This window comes from Erithacus rubecula, assembly GCF_903797595.1.
Source record: "Erithacus rubecula genome assembly, chromosome: 14".
NCBI lineage: Eukaryota > Metazoa > Chordata > Aves > Passeriformes > Muscicapidae > Erithacus > Erithacus rubecula.
Window position 1 is genome coordinate 17,799,538 of NC_136666.1, and position 20,134 is coordinate 17,819,671.

The following is a 20,134-nucleotide window of genomic DNA, read 5'->3' on the forward strand; positions in this document are numbered from 1 at the left end:
CAGCTTGCCCAGGATCTGTTGGTAGAAATAATTTCATTGCTTTGGTTTTGGGTGTCTTCCTCTTAACTAATCAACTGCTGGGGGATTAATTGCCCAGATTAATTTTTGCTCATTAGTGAAATCTCTAGGCTGGCCCCAAGGTTTTCCTGCAGCAGGTTCCCTGGGGAACATCCCTGAGCATCCCTGGGAATGGAGCGAGAACGGGCAAAGTCCCGGATCGGCTTCCCTGGGCGGGTGTAAATTATAGGAATTTATTCTGTATTCGGGGAAGGGTTATTCGGGGTGGGTCCCATCCAGGGGGTCCCCGGGGGTGCCGCTCGCTCCCCACGGGCACTGTGCGGCTGCGGCCGCGTGGGGCGGGACAGGAGGCCGTTGCTGCTGGCGATGCCGTTCGCAAATCGCCCCGTTTTCCCGTTCATCCCCCGTTTTCCCGTTCATTCCCCGCTCATCCCCCGCGGCCGCCGTTCATTCACGGGCACGCCGGGCTGGGAGGGGGCGGGGCCTGCACCGCCCGCCGGCCAATGGGGAGCGGCGGCGCCGCGCGTCACGCGGGCGCGGGCCAATGGGAGCGCGCCGGGCCTGAACTTTTGCCACGGCGGACAAGTTGATACATCGCGGGGGTGTGTCCGGGGGGGGGCGCGTTAACCCCTGCGCTGCCACGGCCTCGTTCCGCAGCGCCCCGCTCGCCCACCCCCCCGCCCCGCTCCGCCGCTCCCCGCGCCGCCGTTCCCCCCTCGCAGCGCCCGCCGGCAGCGCGGGGCAGCGCGGGGCCGGAGCGGCGGGCGGGCGGCGGGGCAGCGCGGGGCGCGTGCGGCTTTAAGCGGTCGGAAACCCGAGCCGGTGTTTGCGCAAGGGCCGGTGCCGCGCGGAGCCGCCGGAGTGTCTAGACTGGCACATGATGGGCGGCAGCCAATGGCGGCGCCGCTCGCGAGGGGCCCCGCGCGCGCGCCCCGGCCACACAAAAGCCGGCGAGGGGCGGGCGGGCGCGAGCGGGCGGCGGCGGCGGCCCCGGGAGCCGCGCACGGACCCGCCGGACCGGGGCCGCGCCCTGCGATGCGGACAAGGGACGCGCTGACAACCGGCTGCGCTGCGGGCGCTGCTGCTGCTGCTGCTTCTTCTTCATCGCCTTGCTGATTTAATTTTTTTTTCCTTAATTTTTTTTTTACACTTTTTTTTTTTTAATACTATTTTTGGCTGAAGGGATCCGACGCCTCCGAGCGGCCCCCGGCGCCGGTTCCCCGCCGGGCGGCACCCCCCGCGCCGGGCGCGCTTCCCCGCTCCTCTCCCCACCTTGTATGGTGGAGCGGCCGCGGGGCGCAGCCGAGCGCTGCCCCGGGCTCCCCCCGGCGCTCGCCCCCGCCGCTCCCCGCCCGGCCCCGCGTTGGCAGCCGATGTAGGGCACGGCGCGGCGCGCCCGAGCCCCAGCGCCGCCACGGGAGCGGCCCCCGCGGCGCCGTCTATGCCCGCGCCGCCCCGCCGCCCCCCCCATGGTGCGGCCCCGCCGCGGGCCGTCCGAGATCCGCTGGGCAGCAGCGCCGCGGGGAGTCCGGGCTGCGCCGGGGCTGCGATGAGATAGAGCCGGCGGCGGAGCGAGGAGCCCCGCGGAGGAGGGCGGGGGGCGGCCGAGAGCGACGCGACCCCCCGGCCGCCCGCGGGTCGTATGTTCAGGTCCAAACGCTCAGGGCTGGTGCGGCGACTTTGGAGGAGCCGCGTCATTCCGGACAGGGACGGCGGAGATGGGAGCGCCAGGAGCGGCCACGACCTCGGAGCCACCGGCAGCTGCAAGCTCGCGGAGAAAAGCGCCTCGGCGGAGCTCCGCGCGGTAGCGCGCAGCCTGCTGCTGCGGGAGGCGGAGGAGCGGCGCGGGGCGGCGGGCGAGGCGGCGCCGCGCGGGGACCCCATGGCGGAGCGGCGCGGGGCCCGGCTCCGCACCCCCGGCTCCGCGGCGGAGAGCGACGGCCGCACCGTGACCTGCTGCCTCTTCTCGGAGCGGGAGCCGGGCGGACCCCCGCCTCCCCCCGCCGCCGCCGCCGCCCCCGGCCCCGACGGCGCGGCCGACGGCGGCTCCCCGGAGCGGCGGGGCCGGGAGGCGCGGGCGCGGCTGCTGCTGCTGGAGCAGGAGCTGAAGGCCGTCACCTACTCGCTGCTGAAGCGGCTGAAGGAGCGCTCGCTGGACAGCCTGCTGGAGGCGGTGGAGTCCCGCGGGGGGATGCCCGGCGGCTGCGTGCTGGTGGCCCGCACCGAGGTGCGCCTGGGGGGGCTGGCGGCGCCCCCGCACCTCCTCCTGGGCAAGCTGTTCCGCTGGCCCGACCTGCAGCACCCCGCCGAGCTGAAGCCCCTCTGCGAGTGCCAGAGCTTCGGCGTGGCCGACGGACCCACGGTCTGCTGCAACCCCTACCACTTCAGCCGCCTCTGTGGGCCAGGTGAGCAGCGGCCCCCCCTCGCCACTGCACCCACCGATTTGGGGGTTCGGGGTTTCTGACCCCTTTCTGGGTTTATCCGAACCCGCGCGGGCAGCGCTGCCCCGGCCCCGCGGTGCTGCGGGGTCCCCTCCGGGCATCCCCCCTCCCTTGCAACCAGCGGTTCCAGTTGTGCGTAAAAAGCCCTTTCTCATTATTGTTTTTTTTCCCTTCCCGCGGAGTTTCCCCGCTCTCCGGGAGCCGGAGGGGCGATAATCGGCGGCTCCATCCCGCTGGCGCCAGCCTGGCTCGCTCCTATCGGAGCCGGGCGGTCACCGCCGCCGGCTTAAAGCCGCAGGCGCTTCGGGGGGGCCGCGGGGATATCCCCGCATCTGGGGCTCCTGCATTTCCCGGGGCTTTCTCTTTTTTTCTCTTTTTTTTTTTTTTTTTCCTTTTTTTCAGTTTTTTTTTCTTTACCGAGGTGAGCGTTTTCAAGGCGTGGGTTTGGTTTCCTCAGTTAAATGGAGCAGAGTTTGGTGGAGTTGGAGGTGCAGAAATTGAAATTATGTTTAACAGGCTGTAGAAAAAGTATAATGAAGCTGGACAGCTGGATTCCCACTGCCAGAGGGTGGGGATAGGTGGGATTTTGGGAAGAAATTCTTCCCTGGGAGGGTGGGGAGGTCCTGGCACAGGGTGTCCAGGGAAGCTGGGGCTGCCCCTGGATCCCTGGAAGTGCCCAAGGCCAGGCTGGAGGGGGCTTGGAGCAAACTGGGATAGTGGAACGTGTCCCTGCCCATAGCAGGGATGATTTTTAAGGTCCTTTCGAACCCAAACCATCTATGATTCTGTGCTGGCTGTCCCTTTTTTTTGGCAAGAACTTTGATTTTATAATTTCTTTTGCAATCTGGGCTCCTGCCTCGCTTTGCATCACTTCTTTCAAAGAAACTTCTCTTCTGGGCGTGCTTCTCCCGAAGGTCGCTAGAGGCTGGAGGCAGCTTTTTTTTTATTCCATTTGGAGCTGAGCTGCGTTTTCAGGAACGGGACATTTATTTTAGAAACGGGAGAAGTTTCCCAGTCTCTTTCCTGCAGCCGTGGTGCTTTTCCCAGCTGCCAGCCCTGTGCTGGGAGTAGTAGAAAGCAGAGCTGTTATCAAGTGGCTCCTTATCACTTTGATAAAGGGTGACTGTGCCAGGACCCCACCCGCGCCGGCTGGGCGCTGGGAACAGGAGCCAGGAGAAGCTTGGGTGCCCTTTTCCACCAGTGACTCCCTGCAGGGATCATCCTGGGGGTGTTTCCCACCCAGTTTGCTGTGGGGTGACCTGTGAAAGTTCAGGGGTGCTTCCAATGAGTCCCTGGTGGCAGCAGGTCTGGTGGGACCAGCACAGCCAGGTCTGCCTGTTACCTCTGCATGAGGACATCAGCACTTTTATTTTTTATTTTGGGATTTATAAGCACTCTGTGAAGTAGAGCACCCTGCTCCCTTAGGGGGATTGGGGAAGCTTTTCTGAGGAGCAGTATGAGCCCAGAGCTGTCCCAGGGGGGATGCTGAGGCTCTTTCTGATGAGCTCAGCCAGGCTGAGCTGCAGGTGCTGGATGGGAGCTGGGGAACACTCCTGTGTTTCCCTGCTCTGTGGAGCCACTGGTGAACTCCACTGTACAATTTCTCACTGCAATCTGTGCCTCATACCTTGATAACAGGCAGTGCTGATGCCTTGGTACAGCCCAGCTGCCTGCACACTCAGTTTTGGCAAGTCACAGTTCAAGAATCATCACTGTCCTGTTATGGAAGGAGAAAAGAAACCCCTCTAATCAGGGCCTGGAGTTGATGAAGGATCTTCATCGACCTTCCCCGTGGTCTTGACCCTTGCAGGAACAGCAAGAGCTGGTTGAATGACCTGATTCAGCAAAGCACCTCTGAGGACTTGCTGAACTTGGAGCACATGACTGCTCAGTCCTGCTGCTTAAAGCCGAGCTCAGGAGCTCTGTGGGATGGATTTAGGGAGAGGGGGATCAGTGGCCTCTGCTCCTGAGCTGCTCTGTGCCTTTTGGGATGGACAAAGTGACTTGGGTGACCTGGTGGCTGAAGGCTCTGGTGCCAGCCCTGTGTGCCAAGAGCAGCCTTTCCATCACCCAGTCCCTCTGCTCAGTACTTGAGAAGTGTTTGGGCAGCCCTTGTTAAATCCTGTGTGTTGGAGTCACGGGTGGAAGGTGTCTCCCAAGGCAGATGTTGGAAATGTGATTCTTGGGGAGCAGTTTGACTTTTGTGTGACTCCATCTGTGGGTGTCCAGGCACAGATATGGGGAAGGGGTTGCACAATTTTCAGTAGCAGAGCCCACTTTAAAAGTTCAACTTGCAACTCCCATCATTCAAAAATTAGGAAAACCTTGGTCTCCAGTTACTTCCAAGTATTTTGTTTTCCACTGGGTGGAAGAATTCTTATCCCCAAAGAGAAAGTGAAGGGGTTTTGATAACCTGAACCCAGCACTAACCTGAAGTTTTGTTTTTCCAGAGTCTCCACCACCTCCCTACTCTCGGCTGTCTCCTAATGATGAGCAAAAGCCACTGGGTACGTGTTTTGTGTCTTTTGATCTCTGGGGAACTCTTTCATGGTGCAGCCCTGGTGCTGCTTTGGGACAGCCCTACCTGGCATGTCAGGCAAAAGCCAACAAGTCAGGCTTTTATGGCTGCTCATTATTTCTGAGCAAGCATCAGCTGACGGGTTTGAAGAAGTAAATGGATGCCAGTTTATCCTACCAAATTACCGTGTAGACACATGCATATTTTCCAAAATAATATGAAGCTCTATTTTTAATGAAGGCGTAATGAAAGGTTACCAGACGTCATGTTTTGTCTGCGTGTGTAATCTGTGGGAGTGGGAGCTGCTGGGTGCCATTTCCATGCAGGAACCAGCTATTACCCTTCCCCTGCTCCTGACAAAGAGATGGAAAGCCTTTGAAACTCAGTGCTGTGTCATTTCTGAATGGGGTGTCGCTTTTCCTGGGGAATTAAAAAAGGTTTTCCAAACCCGAGTGGGTGAAAGCAGCTTTGGGTGTGGAGTGCAGGGTGCTGGAGAGCCTGGCAGCTCTGGATCCACGTGGATCCTGGTCCTGTGTGCTGGAGATGTTCTGAGCTGGCATCCCTGCATCCTCACCATCCTATCTCAGCCCTGCTTCTTGCTCGGTTAAATGGGAAGCAAAGACATGGGAGGGAAGGGAGAATCCCACATCCCTCCTGGATTTCTTGCTGGGATTGATGCAGCTGGGGGCTTTCTGTCTTTATCCCTTGGGGTTCATGGCCATGGGGAGGAGACAAATGGGGTTTGGCAGGGATAGGAGGGGACAGCAGTGCCTGCCTGTCCCACCCAGCCCCGGGGGAAGGCAGGAGCTGCCCCTGCCAAAGGTGACCAGAGCAGCCTGCAAGGCCAAATTGGCTGCTAGTGGCTTTTTTTCCTTTTTTTTTTTTTTTTATTTTTTTAGGTGTGGAGGCAAAAAAAAAAAAAAAAAGAGTTGTCCCTCCCTGCACTCCCCCTTCCAAGTTAATTCTCTTTAGAAACTGCTTGTGCTGCAGGGAGAGATGATAGTGAGCAACACGTGACTTTATTAAAACAACAGCCAGGGGTTGAAATTTGCTTCTCTGGCTTGTTTGATTGGAAAAATAATAGTTAATCTGTGAGCAAACAGTTGAGCACTTAATTAGAGGGGTGTAAGCAAGAGAGAATAACAAAGACTCTTAACTTGTTAAAACAAAGTTTCCTTCGCTTCAGCAAAGAGGAAGGAAGGAAGCAAGAATAAACAGCTTCAAGAATTTTAATGGTGATAATTAAGTATAGTAACTCTGACTTGTTTAGAGGCTTAATGTAACTTTATCCAGTAAGCACCAAGTTCCTACTTGTTTGATCAACTTAACTGGAGTTATTTTTGTGGTCGAGGCAATTCAAACTTTGCATTTGCGTGGTGGAGCTACAAAGTTAATCTCTGCTCTCCAGCTCTGTGGAGTTTTTCTCTCGGGGAGGTGGTGGGAAGCTGAGCAGCCACGGGTGCTCACACACTGCTGGCAAACAGGACTAAAAGTGCTTGCTATTTTTTTTAATTTTTTTTTTTTTTTTCTCCCAGATCTATCAGATTCCACGTTGTCTTACACTGAAACAGAGGCTACAAACTCTCCCAACGTCACGCCCGGAGATTTCTCAGGTTGGCAGCTGTTGGTGCCTTTCTGGGCTGGGGCTGGGGGCTGGGGCAGGACAGCAGGAGGGGAGGGGGGTCCTGCTCCTGCCCTTGGCTTCTGTGCTGCCTCTGAGGAGGACAAAAAGTGCAGTTATTTGAGTTGGTTTGTGGAAAAAGTGGGTGCTGGGCTAAGGTGCTGTTGGTGGGATGGGCAGGGATGTTCTGGCCATGCATGGAGCAATGGCAGGCTGCAGAGCATGGGTGTGGGGCTGGGCTCTGAGCCCCCTCCCCACCCCTATGGGGACAGGAGCCCCTCCAGGGCTGTGGGGCTGGGCTCTGAGCCCCCTCCCCACCCCTATGGGGACAGGAGCCCCTTCATGGCTGTGGGGCTGGGCTCTGAGCCCCATCCCCAGGGAGGGCAGGAGCCCCTCCATGGCAGTGGGGCTGGGCTCTGAGCCCCCTCCCCATCCCCAGGGAGAGCAGGAGCCCCTCCATGGCTGTGGGGCTGGGCTCTGAGCCCACTCCCCATGGCAGGGCAGGAGTCCCTCCATGGCAGTGGGGCAGGGCTCTGAGCCCCATCCCCAGGGAGGGCAGGAGCCCCTCCATGGCTGTGGGGCTGGGCTCTGAGCCCCCTCCCCATCCCCAGGGAGAGCAGGAGCCTCTCCATGGCTGTGGGGCTGGGCTCTGAGCCCCCTCCCCATGGCAGGGCAGGAGTCCCTCCATGGCAGTGGGGCTGGGCTCTGAGCCCCCTCCCCATCCCTATGGGGACAGGAGACCTTCCATGGCAGTGGGGCTGGGCTCTGAGCCCCCTCCCCATCCCTATGGGGACAGGAGACCTTCCATGGCAGTGGGGCTGGGCTCTGAGCCCCCTCCCCATCCCTATGGGGACAGGAGCCCCTCCAGGGCTGTGGGGCTGGGCTCTGAGCCCCCTCCCCATCCCTATGGGGACAGGAGACCCTCCATGGCTGTGGGGCTGGGCTCTGAGCCCCCTCCCCACCCCTATGGCAGGGCAGGAGCCCCTCCATGGCTGTGGGGCTGGGCTCTGAGCCCACTCCCCACCCCTATGGGGGGCAGGAGCCCCTCCAGGGCTGGGCTCTGTGCTGGCTCAGTCGGGCTGGTGTTACCTGTTGGGCTCTGGCCCCAGGCTGCAATCCCTGCTTTCATGAGCAGGCTCCCAGCTCCGGAGCCATTGAAGATCCCGAACAAAGCTTGGCTTAATTAGGTCCTGGTTTTTGCTCTGCCCCACCCTGCAACCTTTCATTCACTTAATGGGGCTCTGCAAGGCCTGGGGTGGTTTTACCTGACAGCAGAGGTAGAGCTGGAGCTTTCCTTAGCTCTGGCTGCTGCCACCATTCCCCATCTTTGTGCTTGGTGTCTCATCCCAGGCTGTGTGTGGGACAGGAGGGGCCTGGCTGGAGGATCAGCTTTAATTCTCTGCCTGGTTCTTGGTCTGAGAATTGGCAGAAAGGCAGACAAAGGTGCTTTTGGTGGAGCCCCATGTTTTCTGAGCACAGGGGTAAAATCTGCTGCTCAAGGGAGGGGGTGGAGGGGACCCTGGGGCTGCTGGTCCTTTGGTGGTGGCATTTCTTTGTATCATGGCACAGTGGCACAATTCCCTGTGGGGATTGTCCCTTGTCCTCTCAGCAGACAGTCCATGATTGCCCACAGGCTCTTGTTGTGCTGCCAAGTGTCCAGAGCAGGGGAGCAACTGATAGCAGAACTCAGATCATGCAGCTTTGTGCTCTAATAAATATATGTTTGCAATTCCTAGCAAACATTCCTGGGGCTGGATGCACATCCCTAAAGTTCCCTGTGCCCGTGGCTTCTGTTGTAACTCCATAATTGGCATTAATTACAGCAGCCAAGTTGGAGGAGTGGGGTTCCTCAGGATGTCATGGTTTAGCTTCTCTCATGGCTCAGTGTTTATGGGACATCTGGTGGGTTTGCTGGAAGAGAAGAGAGATTTTAACTTTTCCTTGAACAATATAATGATAACATGTGACTGAGATTGTGCTGAAACCAGATCCCTGCTCTCCCCCTGTGCTGTTTCCAATGGTGTAACTTTTAATAAGAGTCTGGGGCTGGGTGATTTATTTGTCCCCAGTGCTCATGATTGCTGAAAGAGGATAAGAGCCCTGCTGAAGTTAACCCATACATGTCATCACAGGGAAATAGAAGGGAAAAACCCACTTAGGCTCCAGTCTACCTGCCACATTTCAGTTTGTTTATTCTCCATTTCAACTCATTTAATAGCTCAGCTTGAAGTGTGGGTCTGTGGGAGTGCTGCACAAAGCACATGGTCCTCCCTGTCTCCTCTTGTGTACCAGGGGAGCTCAGTGTGCATTTAACTCTTCTTCCAAAAATAAGTGAAATTTGGATCTAGCATCAAGCCACTGCTATTTATTGGCCCAGCTTTGATCATCAAAAAAGCTTTTCCTACAAAAACCACAAAATTCAATTTTGTATAACAAAGAGAGCCATTCTTCTCCTGTTGCTCCTTTACTTGATGAACTTCTAAAACAGGAGGTTTAGCATGAAGGCAAAAGATGATCTCTGTCATATGTGTAAATTAAAAAAAAAAACAAACTTCTTTTTGAAGTAGAACCTTTCATAGCAATAATATTGCCATTAAAAAGAGGGAAACTCTTCAGTGAAGAAGCAGGTTCACTGTAAAGTTCAGAGGAACAGTCAGTGCTAGCTGGAAGCACAAGTTGTGGGTAGTTGGGTGGATGTGACCTGGATCCAGGGGTGATACCCCAGGGTCCACTTCATCTTGTGTTCAAAGCATTTGGGGCTTGGAACAAAGTTGTTTATCCAAGGATCAGTGTCCAGCCACAGCTTTTCCCTTGGAATGGGGATGCTCCTGTTTTCCCAGTGAGGTGCAATGGCCTGGGAAGATCTGGGTTGGTGGAAAAAGGCACTTGGAGATGCCTGACCCCGAAATTTCCTCCTGCTGATCTCCAGCAGTGCCACATTCAGCCTTGTGAGTGCACCAGGAGTGGCTCCATCTTCCCTCCTTCAGTTCATTTCTGCCTGGGGAGCAGAGCTGAAGGAAACTTGCTGTTTGGGGAGTTCTATTTTAAACCCAGCTGGTTCCTGAGCCTGCCTGTCCCCTGGGAGCCAGCACAGCCTTGGCCAGTGCTGGGCTCCCCAGCCAGAGCTGGGGAAATACCAGGGAAAGGGCAAAATCCAGCGAGGCAGGAACAAAAGCTCAGCCTCGTGACTCATAATTGGTGGAACATTTGTAGTAATTTTTTTTTTTTTCCCTTCCCCTCAGACTTGGCTCCTCCAGCACATGCCAAGAAGCTGCTGTACCCGTTAGACTTGCCAGGCATGTGGAGGCTGGGATGGGATGGGATGGGGTGGGATGGTGGGGACATGCTGGAGCAGCTGCTGTGGGCTTTGGGATTGCCTGCCTTCCCCTGAATCCCACACCTGAATCCTCACCTTCCCTAAAAACCCATGGAATAGCCCCATTCCTGTTCAAAAAGCCCCATGGTGAGCATTGACCAAAGCTCTTGTTAGTGGTGGGTTTAAATTCTGGAGGGCAGGTAGGAGAGCCAAAGGTGGCTTTGCACCTGTAGGTCTCTGTGCTGACCATCCCCAGGGAGGATGCTGGTTTATTTTTTCCAAAAATAGTTGTTTTGGTTTATTTTTAAACTTTGAAATCACTTCCCATGTGTTAAAACTCTGCAAGAGTTTCAGTTCTGGTGATCCCATGTGTGCACCCTGAAGAAGAAATGTTGAATTGGTGGTTTGTTGGAGGAGGGATGAATTCCTGTCCATTCTCCAAAGCAGCAGGAAGGTGTTTTCCACCTGGAAATGGAGGCACAGGCATGAGGTTATTCCCAGCAGCTCTGCTGATGTCCAGAAGGTGCTGGCTCCATGTGGAGATGAGCTCTGCTTGGTGACTGATGATGGTGGAAAAAACAGACTGAATAGGCAGGAGCTTATTTCAATTATTTATGATTTTTAATTTTTTTTTAATGCCTGGGAAGATGGGGAAGTTTTGCAGGGCAGTGGTGGGGCTGGGATTTGATTTGGGGAGCAGGATCCCTGTACCACCAAAGGGAGGAAGAAGTCAGGATCATCCATCCCAGCTGGTGACTCACCCTGCTGAGGCAATGCCACAGCTCCAGGCAAGAGCCAGAGGGTTTTTCTGCTTCCAGCAATATTTAGGATGAATTTAAGGAAGCATATTTGAAAACCCACTGAATGGAGAAAGTGAACGTCTCCCTTCCTCTCCCCCCCCAGAAATAACAGGCTGCAGGATTTATGCTAACAAGGAAATTTATGAAGATCCTGTGTGTTAGGAGTAGGAAAAAAAAAAAAAAAAATCCCATTAAATGTGTCAGGCGGATGTGTGTGGCAACTGGGCAAACATTGCCCTTTCCGGGCTGGGGGAGAGATTCTGGAATTGCCTGCTCATAGAAAAAAAAGGATATTTTTCTCCTTATAGGGCAGCAGTTTTTTCTGGGGGGCAATGTTGGGTTTTGAGGAGAGGTCTTGGCTTTGCTGTGTCTCCCTGCTGGGTGTGCAGCACCACCCTGCAGCCTTTCCCCTCTTCCTGCAGAAAGAAATCCTTTAAAAAAAGGCACAACATATCTGTGCATCCAGTTTAATCACAGACAGATGTTTGTTTGGGCCAGTAATGGTTTTGGTTTCTTTTTTTCTTTCATATTTAACTGTAGGTTTGCTGGCTTGTCTTCCCCTGTGCAGTCTAGAACAATCAGGGTTTGGCTAAAACCTCTCCTGGTCAGAGGAACGAGCCTGTTGCCAAGAGCTACTTCTTTGATGCAAAAAAATACATCCTGGAGGTGCTTTGTCAGATGTTTTTATATTAAACAGTTTTCCTCCATAGTTTCAGTTTGCCAAAGGGAAATAAAGTGCATCCATTTTCCAGTGTGCTTCAGAGAGGAATTCTGTGCTGGCTGTGGATGGCCATGGGTGTTGGAATCCCCATGGGAGAGTTTCAGAGCAGCAACCTGCCCTCCCTGGGGCTTTGTGCAGCTTCTGGCCCTGCCTGGGGCTGGCATCACAGGCAGCTTTTCCAGCTGCAGGGTGAATCATGGATTAATCCCTGAAAGGGAAGGTGGGGAAGCTCTGGGAGCTGATCTCTGGGCTTTCAGTGCTGTCCCTTCCACAGGTGTGCTCCTTTATTTTATGTTTTATATAAAGATGACTTTCTGGGGTGGTGATAAACCCACTGGAGCCAGGGGATTTTTGGAAGGCAGTGGGTTTTTCCATGTCCCATTTGTGCTTACCTGGAGCTCAGCCTTTCCCTTGGAGCAGAAGGTGAGGGGATCATTGGTTCTGTAGCCAGGTGGGCTCTTTGTTTGCTATCAAATCCTGTTGATAGCAGAGCTTCAGCCACAAGCAGAGTAACCCTGCAGAGAATATTCCACCTGGGAAAATCATAAGCAGATGAAGAAGTTGTTCAGAGCATTGAGCAAGCAGCAATTTAAGAAAAAAAAATATTTTTAAGAGTTAGATGGCTTGCCAATGGAAGAGAAGCACCCTAGATCAAGGCTGGAGGGGGATATTATCTGTGTGTGGTTGTTTTTCCACTGAAACCCTGTGGGAAAACTAGTGTTATCAGCTGGAGCACTGAGCTGTACCTGAGAGCTGGGGGTGGCCAGGCTTTGGTGGCAGGAGATTGTCATGGTGCCACCTGTGACCTGTGTGATGAGCTGCCTGTGGCTCCATCCATGGGCTCTGGGAGCAGGACTGAGCTCTGGCAGGAGCTGTGCAGATGTTTCTGAAGCCACTGAGAGCTGTTTGGATAAAATATCCAGTGGGTTTTGGGCTTGTAGTGCAGGATTTTAGTTTTGGGATTAGCACAGAGCTCAGCCAGGACAGTGATGTGGGGAAGGGAAATTAATTTTTTTAAAGCTGAGGGATCACTGAGGAATTTGCTGGAGGTGGGAAGAGGTGATTTGTGCTGAAGTTCTCCTGAGGAGGGACATCAAGGTTCAGAGCTCTCCCTAAAAAATCTGGGCAGCTGGAGTTGACCCTTGTTGAGAAGAACAAAGGAAAAAATCCAGACTGGCTGCCTGGAGTGGCACAGGCTGCACAAGGGGTGGAGGAAGGTTGGTTTTACCAATATTGCAGAGATTAAAACTGCTCTGCAGATGATGCCCCTGTATTTGTGTGCACACACAGCTCCTGAGCTCCAAAGGAGGATTTTCCATGAGGGAAAATCCAGGCAGGGTGATGCCCTGAAGTGAAGGTTCCATGGGCAGTATTTGTGAGCAAGACACTGAAGTTCAGTGTATTCCAGCAGAGAAGGAGAGAGTTGCTTTTTCTCCCTCTGTTACCTGGAACTGGGATGGATTTTCACAGCTAGCCTGGATGTTTTCAACCTAGAAGTTCTTGGAGGAAGTACAGCACCCAGATAAAATGTGTTTTTGTCTGTGGTTCGTGGAGTAGTTATGATGTTTGGCCTTGAATCACAGAATAATCACATCCCTCACTTCTCCAAGCACCTAGGCATCACTCTTAAAAGAAGAAACATCAGGAAGTAAGCAAGTTACTTAAAAGTAAATTAGTTTAATCTTTGTAGCCTAAACATTACATTCTTGCACCCTATTAGGGGTTGGATACAACTTTCTAGGTAGTAAAAGTTCCTTTGATGTAGCTCTGGTTGTGTCCTTTAACCAGCATGGATCCCATGGATCTGGCTTTGTTTGAACTTTCCTTTTTTCCCTGTGCCTGTGTTTTGCTTTTTAAAGGGATTTGCTGAATACTGAGCACAGTGTATTTATGACCTTTGAAAACGCTGAATGTTTTGAAGGAGGAATTTTGGCTTCTTACAGGGGACCTGTAGAGAGAGCCTTGTGTTCACAGTCCCAGTAATAGATTTTTTTGTGGCACTTTGATGAGTGAGAGGTGTTTATAGGCTTGATTCATAACTGAGTTACCAAGGTTTTCCACGGAAATAACTTATTAAATGTGTGGCGCTCACCGGAGCCATTGAAGTCTGGAGATTTGCTGTTCATCAAAGGCACCTCCTCTCCCAGCTCCAAGACCTAACTCAGCATTTTACCTCTGGAGGATGCTCAGACCCAAAAGGGCTGTGTGCTGTGGGAGCTTGAGCTGGCTTTTAATAAGAAATTAAAAAAAAAAAAGTCAAACTAGAAGGAGGGAAAAAAAAATAAAACCATCACTGGGAGCTGCTGATGGTTAAACCTGGTTTTCTGGAACACTGCTTGTTTGTGTGGATTTTGCTTCTCTGCTCCACAGCTGAAAAGTCCATCCCTTCAGTGCTGCTGAGGGCTTTGAAGTGTCCTGAGCCCCTGGAACCACAGATTGAGTTTCCTGGCAAAGGAGACTCAGCTCTTTGTGCCCCCCAAGAGCCTGGGGCTGTGATCCCAGTCCTGCATCCAGGATGCTGATGGGGAGGAGGGACATTGCTCCTCAGGGTTTGGGTTTGGTGCTGCCTGTCCCAGCTCTTGCTCTGCCCCTGCTCTGTGCCTTTCTCTTGGTTGGTTCATCAAATCCTGGTTTGGGTTGGAAGGGAGCTTAAAGCTCATCCTGTTCACCCTGCACCTTCCACTGAACCAGGTTTCTGCTGGTCCAGCCTGGCCTTGGACACTTGCAGGGATCCAGAGACAGCCACAGCTTCTCTGGGAAACTGTGCCAGGGCCTCCCCACCTTGTCAAAAGTCCTTCTCCAGCTTTCCTGTAGCCCCAGAAAATGGATGTTTGGCTGGAAAAAAGCATCACCCCAGGGGCAGAGTGCTGGCGAAACAAAGATTGGGGGGGATCTCCAGCACTGGGGTCTGGCCTTGGGATGCTGAGGACTGCTGGAATCCTGCTTGGGTGTGGTTTTTTTCTGTAAGAACAAAAACATTTCACATGGAAATGCCTGTCTTGGCTGACCTCTGCTAATGCTGGCTGGTAATGGCCTTTGCAGCTCCTGGGGCTGGAGCAGGGATCAAACAGCTCTGGCACTGAAGTGCTGGGCTGTGCTGCTGTCCCTCCACCCCTTCCCAGAGAAGCTTCTCCTCATCCCAGGCTTTAGATATCAAAAATACATGGGGAAAAACCCACCAGCATCAGAGGATATAAACAGAATTAAACCCAAAGCTCTTCTCCTGTTTAATCAGCCCTGCACCCCAGGTTTCCCCCTCTATTTTCTGTTCATATTTCCCTAGTTTTATTCTTTAAATGGATAAAAGTTATCTCTGATGCCCAGACCTGAAAACCCTCACAAAATACAAGCTTGGCCATGGCCCTGCCTGTGCTCAGGAGAGCTGCCCTCCCCTTCCTGTGCCTGTGTTGGGTTTATGGCTTTGGAGATGTTCTTCCTCCTCAGTGCTTGTACCAGTGAGAGGGGTCAGGCTGCCCAAACTCCAGGCTGGAGTTTCCAAGCATCTCTGAATGACAGGGGGATTCAGGCAGGATTTCTCACAGTGGCTCCACAGAAGGGTGGGAGACCCAGCAGTGTTGGTTTTATCAGTGTATTCCATGAGCAGGAGCAGAAATGCTTTTTTTTTTCAGCTCTTTCCATTTATTAAGGTCTCATTTGCTAAGATTTTTCCATGAGACAAGCCAAAGAATGTTAAAGACTTTTTCAAAAAAGAAGTGCCAGCTCCTTTGTGCTTTCACACACAGGGATGCAGAGTCCTGTTGTCTGTCTGATCAGGGACAAGGTGCCTGCAGGGAGCTGCAGCACAGGCTGCCCAGGGAAACTGGGCTTTTTTTTTGTCCCTGAAGTGTTGGATGGGGCTTGGACAGCCTGGTCTCATGGAAGGTGGGATGAGCTGAGCTCTCAGTCCCTTCCCATCCTGGTTCTGTGCTAAGGCTGAGCTCTTTTTAGATTTCTCCCACCTCTCTGCAGAGGTTCCTGCAGGGATGGACGTGCTGTGCTGTGCAGAGCACATCCCTTTTCTTCCCTTTTCTTCCCTTTCCTCCCTTTCTTGTCCCCTGCTGGCTGCTCCAAGGCCTCCCTGTTCCTGTTCTGAGCCTGGTGCTCACACAAGGCCCCGTTTGTGCAATCCCACTCCAGGAAAAGCCAAGTTTGTCCACGGGGAAGAATGAGGCACTTGATTCATCCCCCCTGTGTGAGGCTGGGGGGTCTGGGAGCATCCCTGTCCTGCCCAGGGAAGGCAAACACAGGCTGTGGTGGCTGGGAACTCCCATGGTTCTGCTTTCCCTTATTCCTGAATGAATGTTGTTCCTTTGGAAGCACTGCTGCATCTTCCCCTCAGCTCTGTGGCAAACACAGTTCTTGTGTCCTGATTTTTTTGCCTGTTTATTTATTTATTTATTTATTTATTTATTAGTATTTGTTGCTCTTTGAACCTTACAGTGAGACCTGTAGATAGAAATGAACTGTAGGTAATTTTTTCTCATCATTCTTGAAATCCAGAGAAGTCATGACATAAGATAACAGGAGCTCTCACCCTGGAAGTGTTTCAGACCAGGTTGGATGGAGCTTTGAGCAACCTGGGCTGGTGAGAGGTGTCCCTGCCCATGGAAGGGGGTGGAACAGGATGATCTTAAAGGTCTCTTCCACCCCAAACCATTCCATGACTCTATGATCCATCCCCTCACCATGAGCAGAGCTTTGCCAGGTCTCATAGCAAGCAGCCAGTGGTGTTTATAAAAAGCTCAGGCTCCAAGATTAGATCTGGTTGGGTTTGTCTGGTGCAGCAGCTCGGGGTATCCAGCTGTGGAGAGAAGGAGCAGATGTGAAAATGGGCAGTGAAGTGTCTGAGCCCCAATCCCTCCCTCCCTATAAATGGTGTGTCTGCAGCTGCCACGGGTCTGAGCACAGTAAAACTGAGCCCAGCAGGTTTTGATTTTGCCCTGTTGTGGAGAGCTCTTTCTGCTGAGCTTTTATGAAGCCCTGCAAACACAACACCTTTTCCAGAGAGGCTGTGGGTGCCTGGGTTGGTGCAGAGCAGCCCTTGGTGACAAAGTCAGAGCTCAATTTTCCTCAAATGTCATGGAGTTGCTTTCTGAGATCTGCCAAAAAAAAAAAAAACCAACAAAACACATACAAAAAAAAAAAAAAAAAAAGCCAACAAAACTTTATGAATCGACCAGGAAGCCAGTAAAAATTAGTAGTAACAAGCTCATTTCAATAGGAATGGGTTTGCTGCTCTGCTGGCTGCCAACCATTTATGAGACTGGCCGGGTGCCGGGTCCAGCGCCGCATCCCTCACCCTCCTGCTGCTGGAAATCATTTGTGACTCCAAAAAAATAAATAACACCATTGTGGAGCTCATTTTTATGGCTGGGGCCTGAGCTGGGTGGCAGCTGTGGGCTTTGCAAGCCCTGGCTGGGGGCTCTCTGCCCCATCTCAGGTGGGTTTGCAGGGTGCAGGTGAGGACACGGGGTGGGAGCTGCATCCCTGGCACTTGGATCTGTTCCTGCATCTGATGCCAGGGTGAAGAGCTGGGTCAGGGTGGCTGTGCCACTTCAGGGCTGTTGTGCTAGCAGAGGTTTAGGGTGGATATTTGGGAATTCTTGCCCAGTTGTGGAGTCCTCACACTTGGAGGGATTTAAAAGCCGTGTGGATGTGGCACTTGGGGACAAGTGGGATGGTTGGAGGTGCTGATCTTGGAGGGTTTTTCCAGCCTTACCCATTCTGGGATTGCTCCTGCCTCTGGTGGGGACATCCAAACCCCAGGGTGGTGTCCCAGTGGGCCAGGGGCTGCAGGAGCAGACCCCAGACCCCCCATTTGTGCTTTGGCTCATCTTTAAATACCACAGGGGTTTCCAGCATGGGGATTCAGCTGACTCTGCCCTTTGCACTGGGGCTGTTCCAGTGCTTGCACCAAGGGATGTGTGTGCCTGAGGAGACTTCCACTCCCAGCAGAACAAGGAAATTCCTGGGAGAGCACAAAGTAAGGTCAAAATCCTGTGAGAACAGGGAGCTGCTCTTCCCCCATTGCTAAGTTATTTGAATGGAAGGGAAATGTCAGCAGAATTATATTTAAAAAAAAAAAAAAAAAAGCCACTCACACTTCACAGGTTACAGACTAGGAGCACACTGGGCAGTTTCTTCATCACTGGAACAAGAAAAGGGGAGTCATTCTTTATTCCCCAGTAATTCCAGCCACATATTTTGAAATATCCATGTCTTTTCCATGTTGAATTGCCAGGACAGACCTTCAGAGCCGGATTGAATTCAGCTGTGCTTGAAAGGGTCGGTCATTTGAGACTTCCAACATTAAAAGATCTTTGCAAATTAGTTTTGCTCTTGCCATGCTGAATTTGTTTGTGTAGAAAACCTCAGTAGATTTGGTATGTGGCTGTCTTTGAAGGGCTGTGCTTCAAAGGCTGCAGCTCTGGGTGTTTTATGTGCTGAGCTCTGCAGTCCCCCGAGCTCTGCTGCCTCGCTGGGAAGTGTCAGCTCATGTTAAACCTGCAGGAAGGAAAAGCTGAGTGTGGCTTTTCAAAGCCTTCAAGGAAACTGGATGCCCAGGGCTGATTCCTGTAGGAAATGGGAGCTGGAGCTGGTGTGTGTCATAGGTACAGCCCCAAAAAGGGGTCTCTCCATGCCCCTTCCCTGTGGGTGAGAGGAAACCTGGGTGTATTTGGATAATTAGGGATAGTTGGTCCCAGAAAATTCAGCTGTGATCTTGACAATGAGAAGCAGAACACAAGAGATTCAGTTGGACCATAGCAAAAATAGTATTGTGAGGTTTCCTGATTCTTGGCTTGAAATCTAATTTTGTTTTCCAAATAAATTTAATCTTAGAAGGGAAAATGGGAGAACCTGTCTCACATCCTGGATTTCTGTATGTTTAGATCATGTCTGTCACCAAACAGGTTTTGCTGGAGTGGGGCAGGAGCCCTTTCCTCTCCAGCCCCATGTACATCCCATCTGATGGCTTTAAAACACAGAAACAGTGGGAAAAAACCCATCCAATGGAAGGTGCTGATGGAAGGGCTGAAGGGCTGTCACCTCCCTGTGCCCAGAAAAGCTGTGGAAGGTTTCTGAGCAGAGTGCATTGTCCCAGGGTGGGAGGGTTGGGCTGCCCTGGCTGTGTGCATGCAATAGGATCAATCCAGGTTTAAACGAGGACAAACCAAGCAGCACCAGAGCATTGCTGGGAGCCAGCAGATAATCCCAGCTCAGCCTGGGGCTGCCTTGCTCCTTCCTCTCCTCTTCCCCCTTTCCTCCCTCTCATTGAGATTTCGACACAATATTATTTTAATCCCCATCCTCCCAGCCCTCTCCTCCCCCTGCCCTTCCCTGCAGGCTCTCAATGAGAACCAGCTGCCTCCCCAAGCTGTTTCCCCTTGGAGTTGGCACCGTGTGGGTCCTGCCTGCCTGGCTCTCCCCCAGCCTCCAGAGAACTTCTCCTGCTGGCTCTGTCCTCCCTGAATGGTGTTTGTTGTTTGTCCTGCTGGGATTTGAGGCTGGCTCCACCTTGGAGCATCACTGGGGTGGGGCACAGGGAGCAGCTGGGTTTGGGATGTGCTTCCCAGCCACCACAGCACAGCCTTGCCTGGCTGAGAGCTTGTTAAAATGTGGCTTAATTTATTTATTGAGCTCTTCTTGGGTCAGGCTTGCCTCTGTGCACATCCGTGGGGCTGAGTGGTTGGTGTGTGTTGAGCACAGGAAGCATCCACTGGGATTTGCAGTCACGTTTCCACCCTGTTCAAATGCTCAGGGAGGTTTCAGGGATTCAGGGAATGTTCCAAGGCAGGCAAGTGAGTGAAATTCATTCAGGCATTAAAATCTCATATGCCAGCTGCAGTAAGGACCAAAGTGCTCAGATCCAGCCTTCAGTGCCCCAGGACAGTGCTGAGGGTGGTTTAACAGAGGGAAGGAGCCTTTCTCCAGTAAAACAGCACAGGCTTGGAGCTTCTATTCCTTATTTCTCCTTTAAAGTTGTGCTTGGTGCTTGTGTCACATGAATAAACTGAGGTACTGTGTAGGGTGTACATAGAGCAGGCAGCAGAAATGTTTTTCCAAAGTGCTGGATCTTTATCCTGGATTAAGTGGTGGCACAGGGGTGAGACTGTGGCTCCAGTTGTGCACACTGGGGGTTTGGTGGTCTCCAAACTACAATGGCAACAGTGAGTGCTGAATGCAGATCCACTCCCAGACTGGGAGCATCAGCTTGGGTACCTTGGATTCATTCCCTGAGATGTGATGCAGAAAGAAATTCTCACCAATTCAGCATTTCAGAGCTTCCAAAACAGGGTTTTTGTGACTCAACCCAGCAGGTCTGTGAGAAAGAGAAGGATGAGGAAACACTTCCCTCCATGGGCAGCAATTCCAGAGTGGCCCTTGGGGAGCTGTGGCTCCTTCCCCAGGTGCCACCCAGCCTGTGGCACTCCCTCCAGGGAAATCCAGGCTGGCTCTGTGGAAATGCAGCAGCTCAGGGCTCCCAGAGGGTGCCTCTGCTCCAGTGAGGTCGTGGGTGTTTATTTGAGGGAAGAGCAGCTCAGCCAAACATCCTGCTTTTAAACCCTGCCTCTGCAGCTCTCAGAAAGATGCCTGCAGCTATATTTGTGTGCAGCCTCCAAGTGCTGGGCTCTGGGCATGGATGGGATTTGCAGGGAGGGCTTAGGATCAGCCTGCTGTGTTTTGGGGTTTCTGCTGCT

The 20,134-nt window shown here is 53.1% G+C and overlaps 1 protein-coding gene across 1 annotated transcript in view; it reads left to right on the plus strand.

The window, feature by feature from the left end:
* Positions 1–890: 890 nt before the first annotated feature.
* Positions 891–20,134, plus strand: part of SMAD6 (SMAD family member 6) — a 36,833-nt gene continuing 17,589 nt past the window's right edge. The window contains exons 1-3 of the mRNA XM_079317744.1: positions 891–2,423; positions 4,910–4,966; positions 6,513–6,590. Of these exons, the coding sequence (XP_079173870.1) occupies positions 1,661–2,423; positions 4,910–4,966; positions 6,513–6,590 (898 nt within the window). The 5' untranslated portion in view covers positions 891–1,660. The remainder of the gene's footprint in view (positions 2,424–4,909; positions 4,967–6,512; positions 6,591–20,134) is intronic.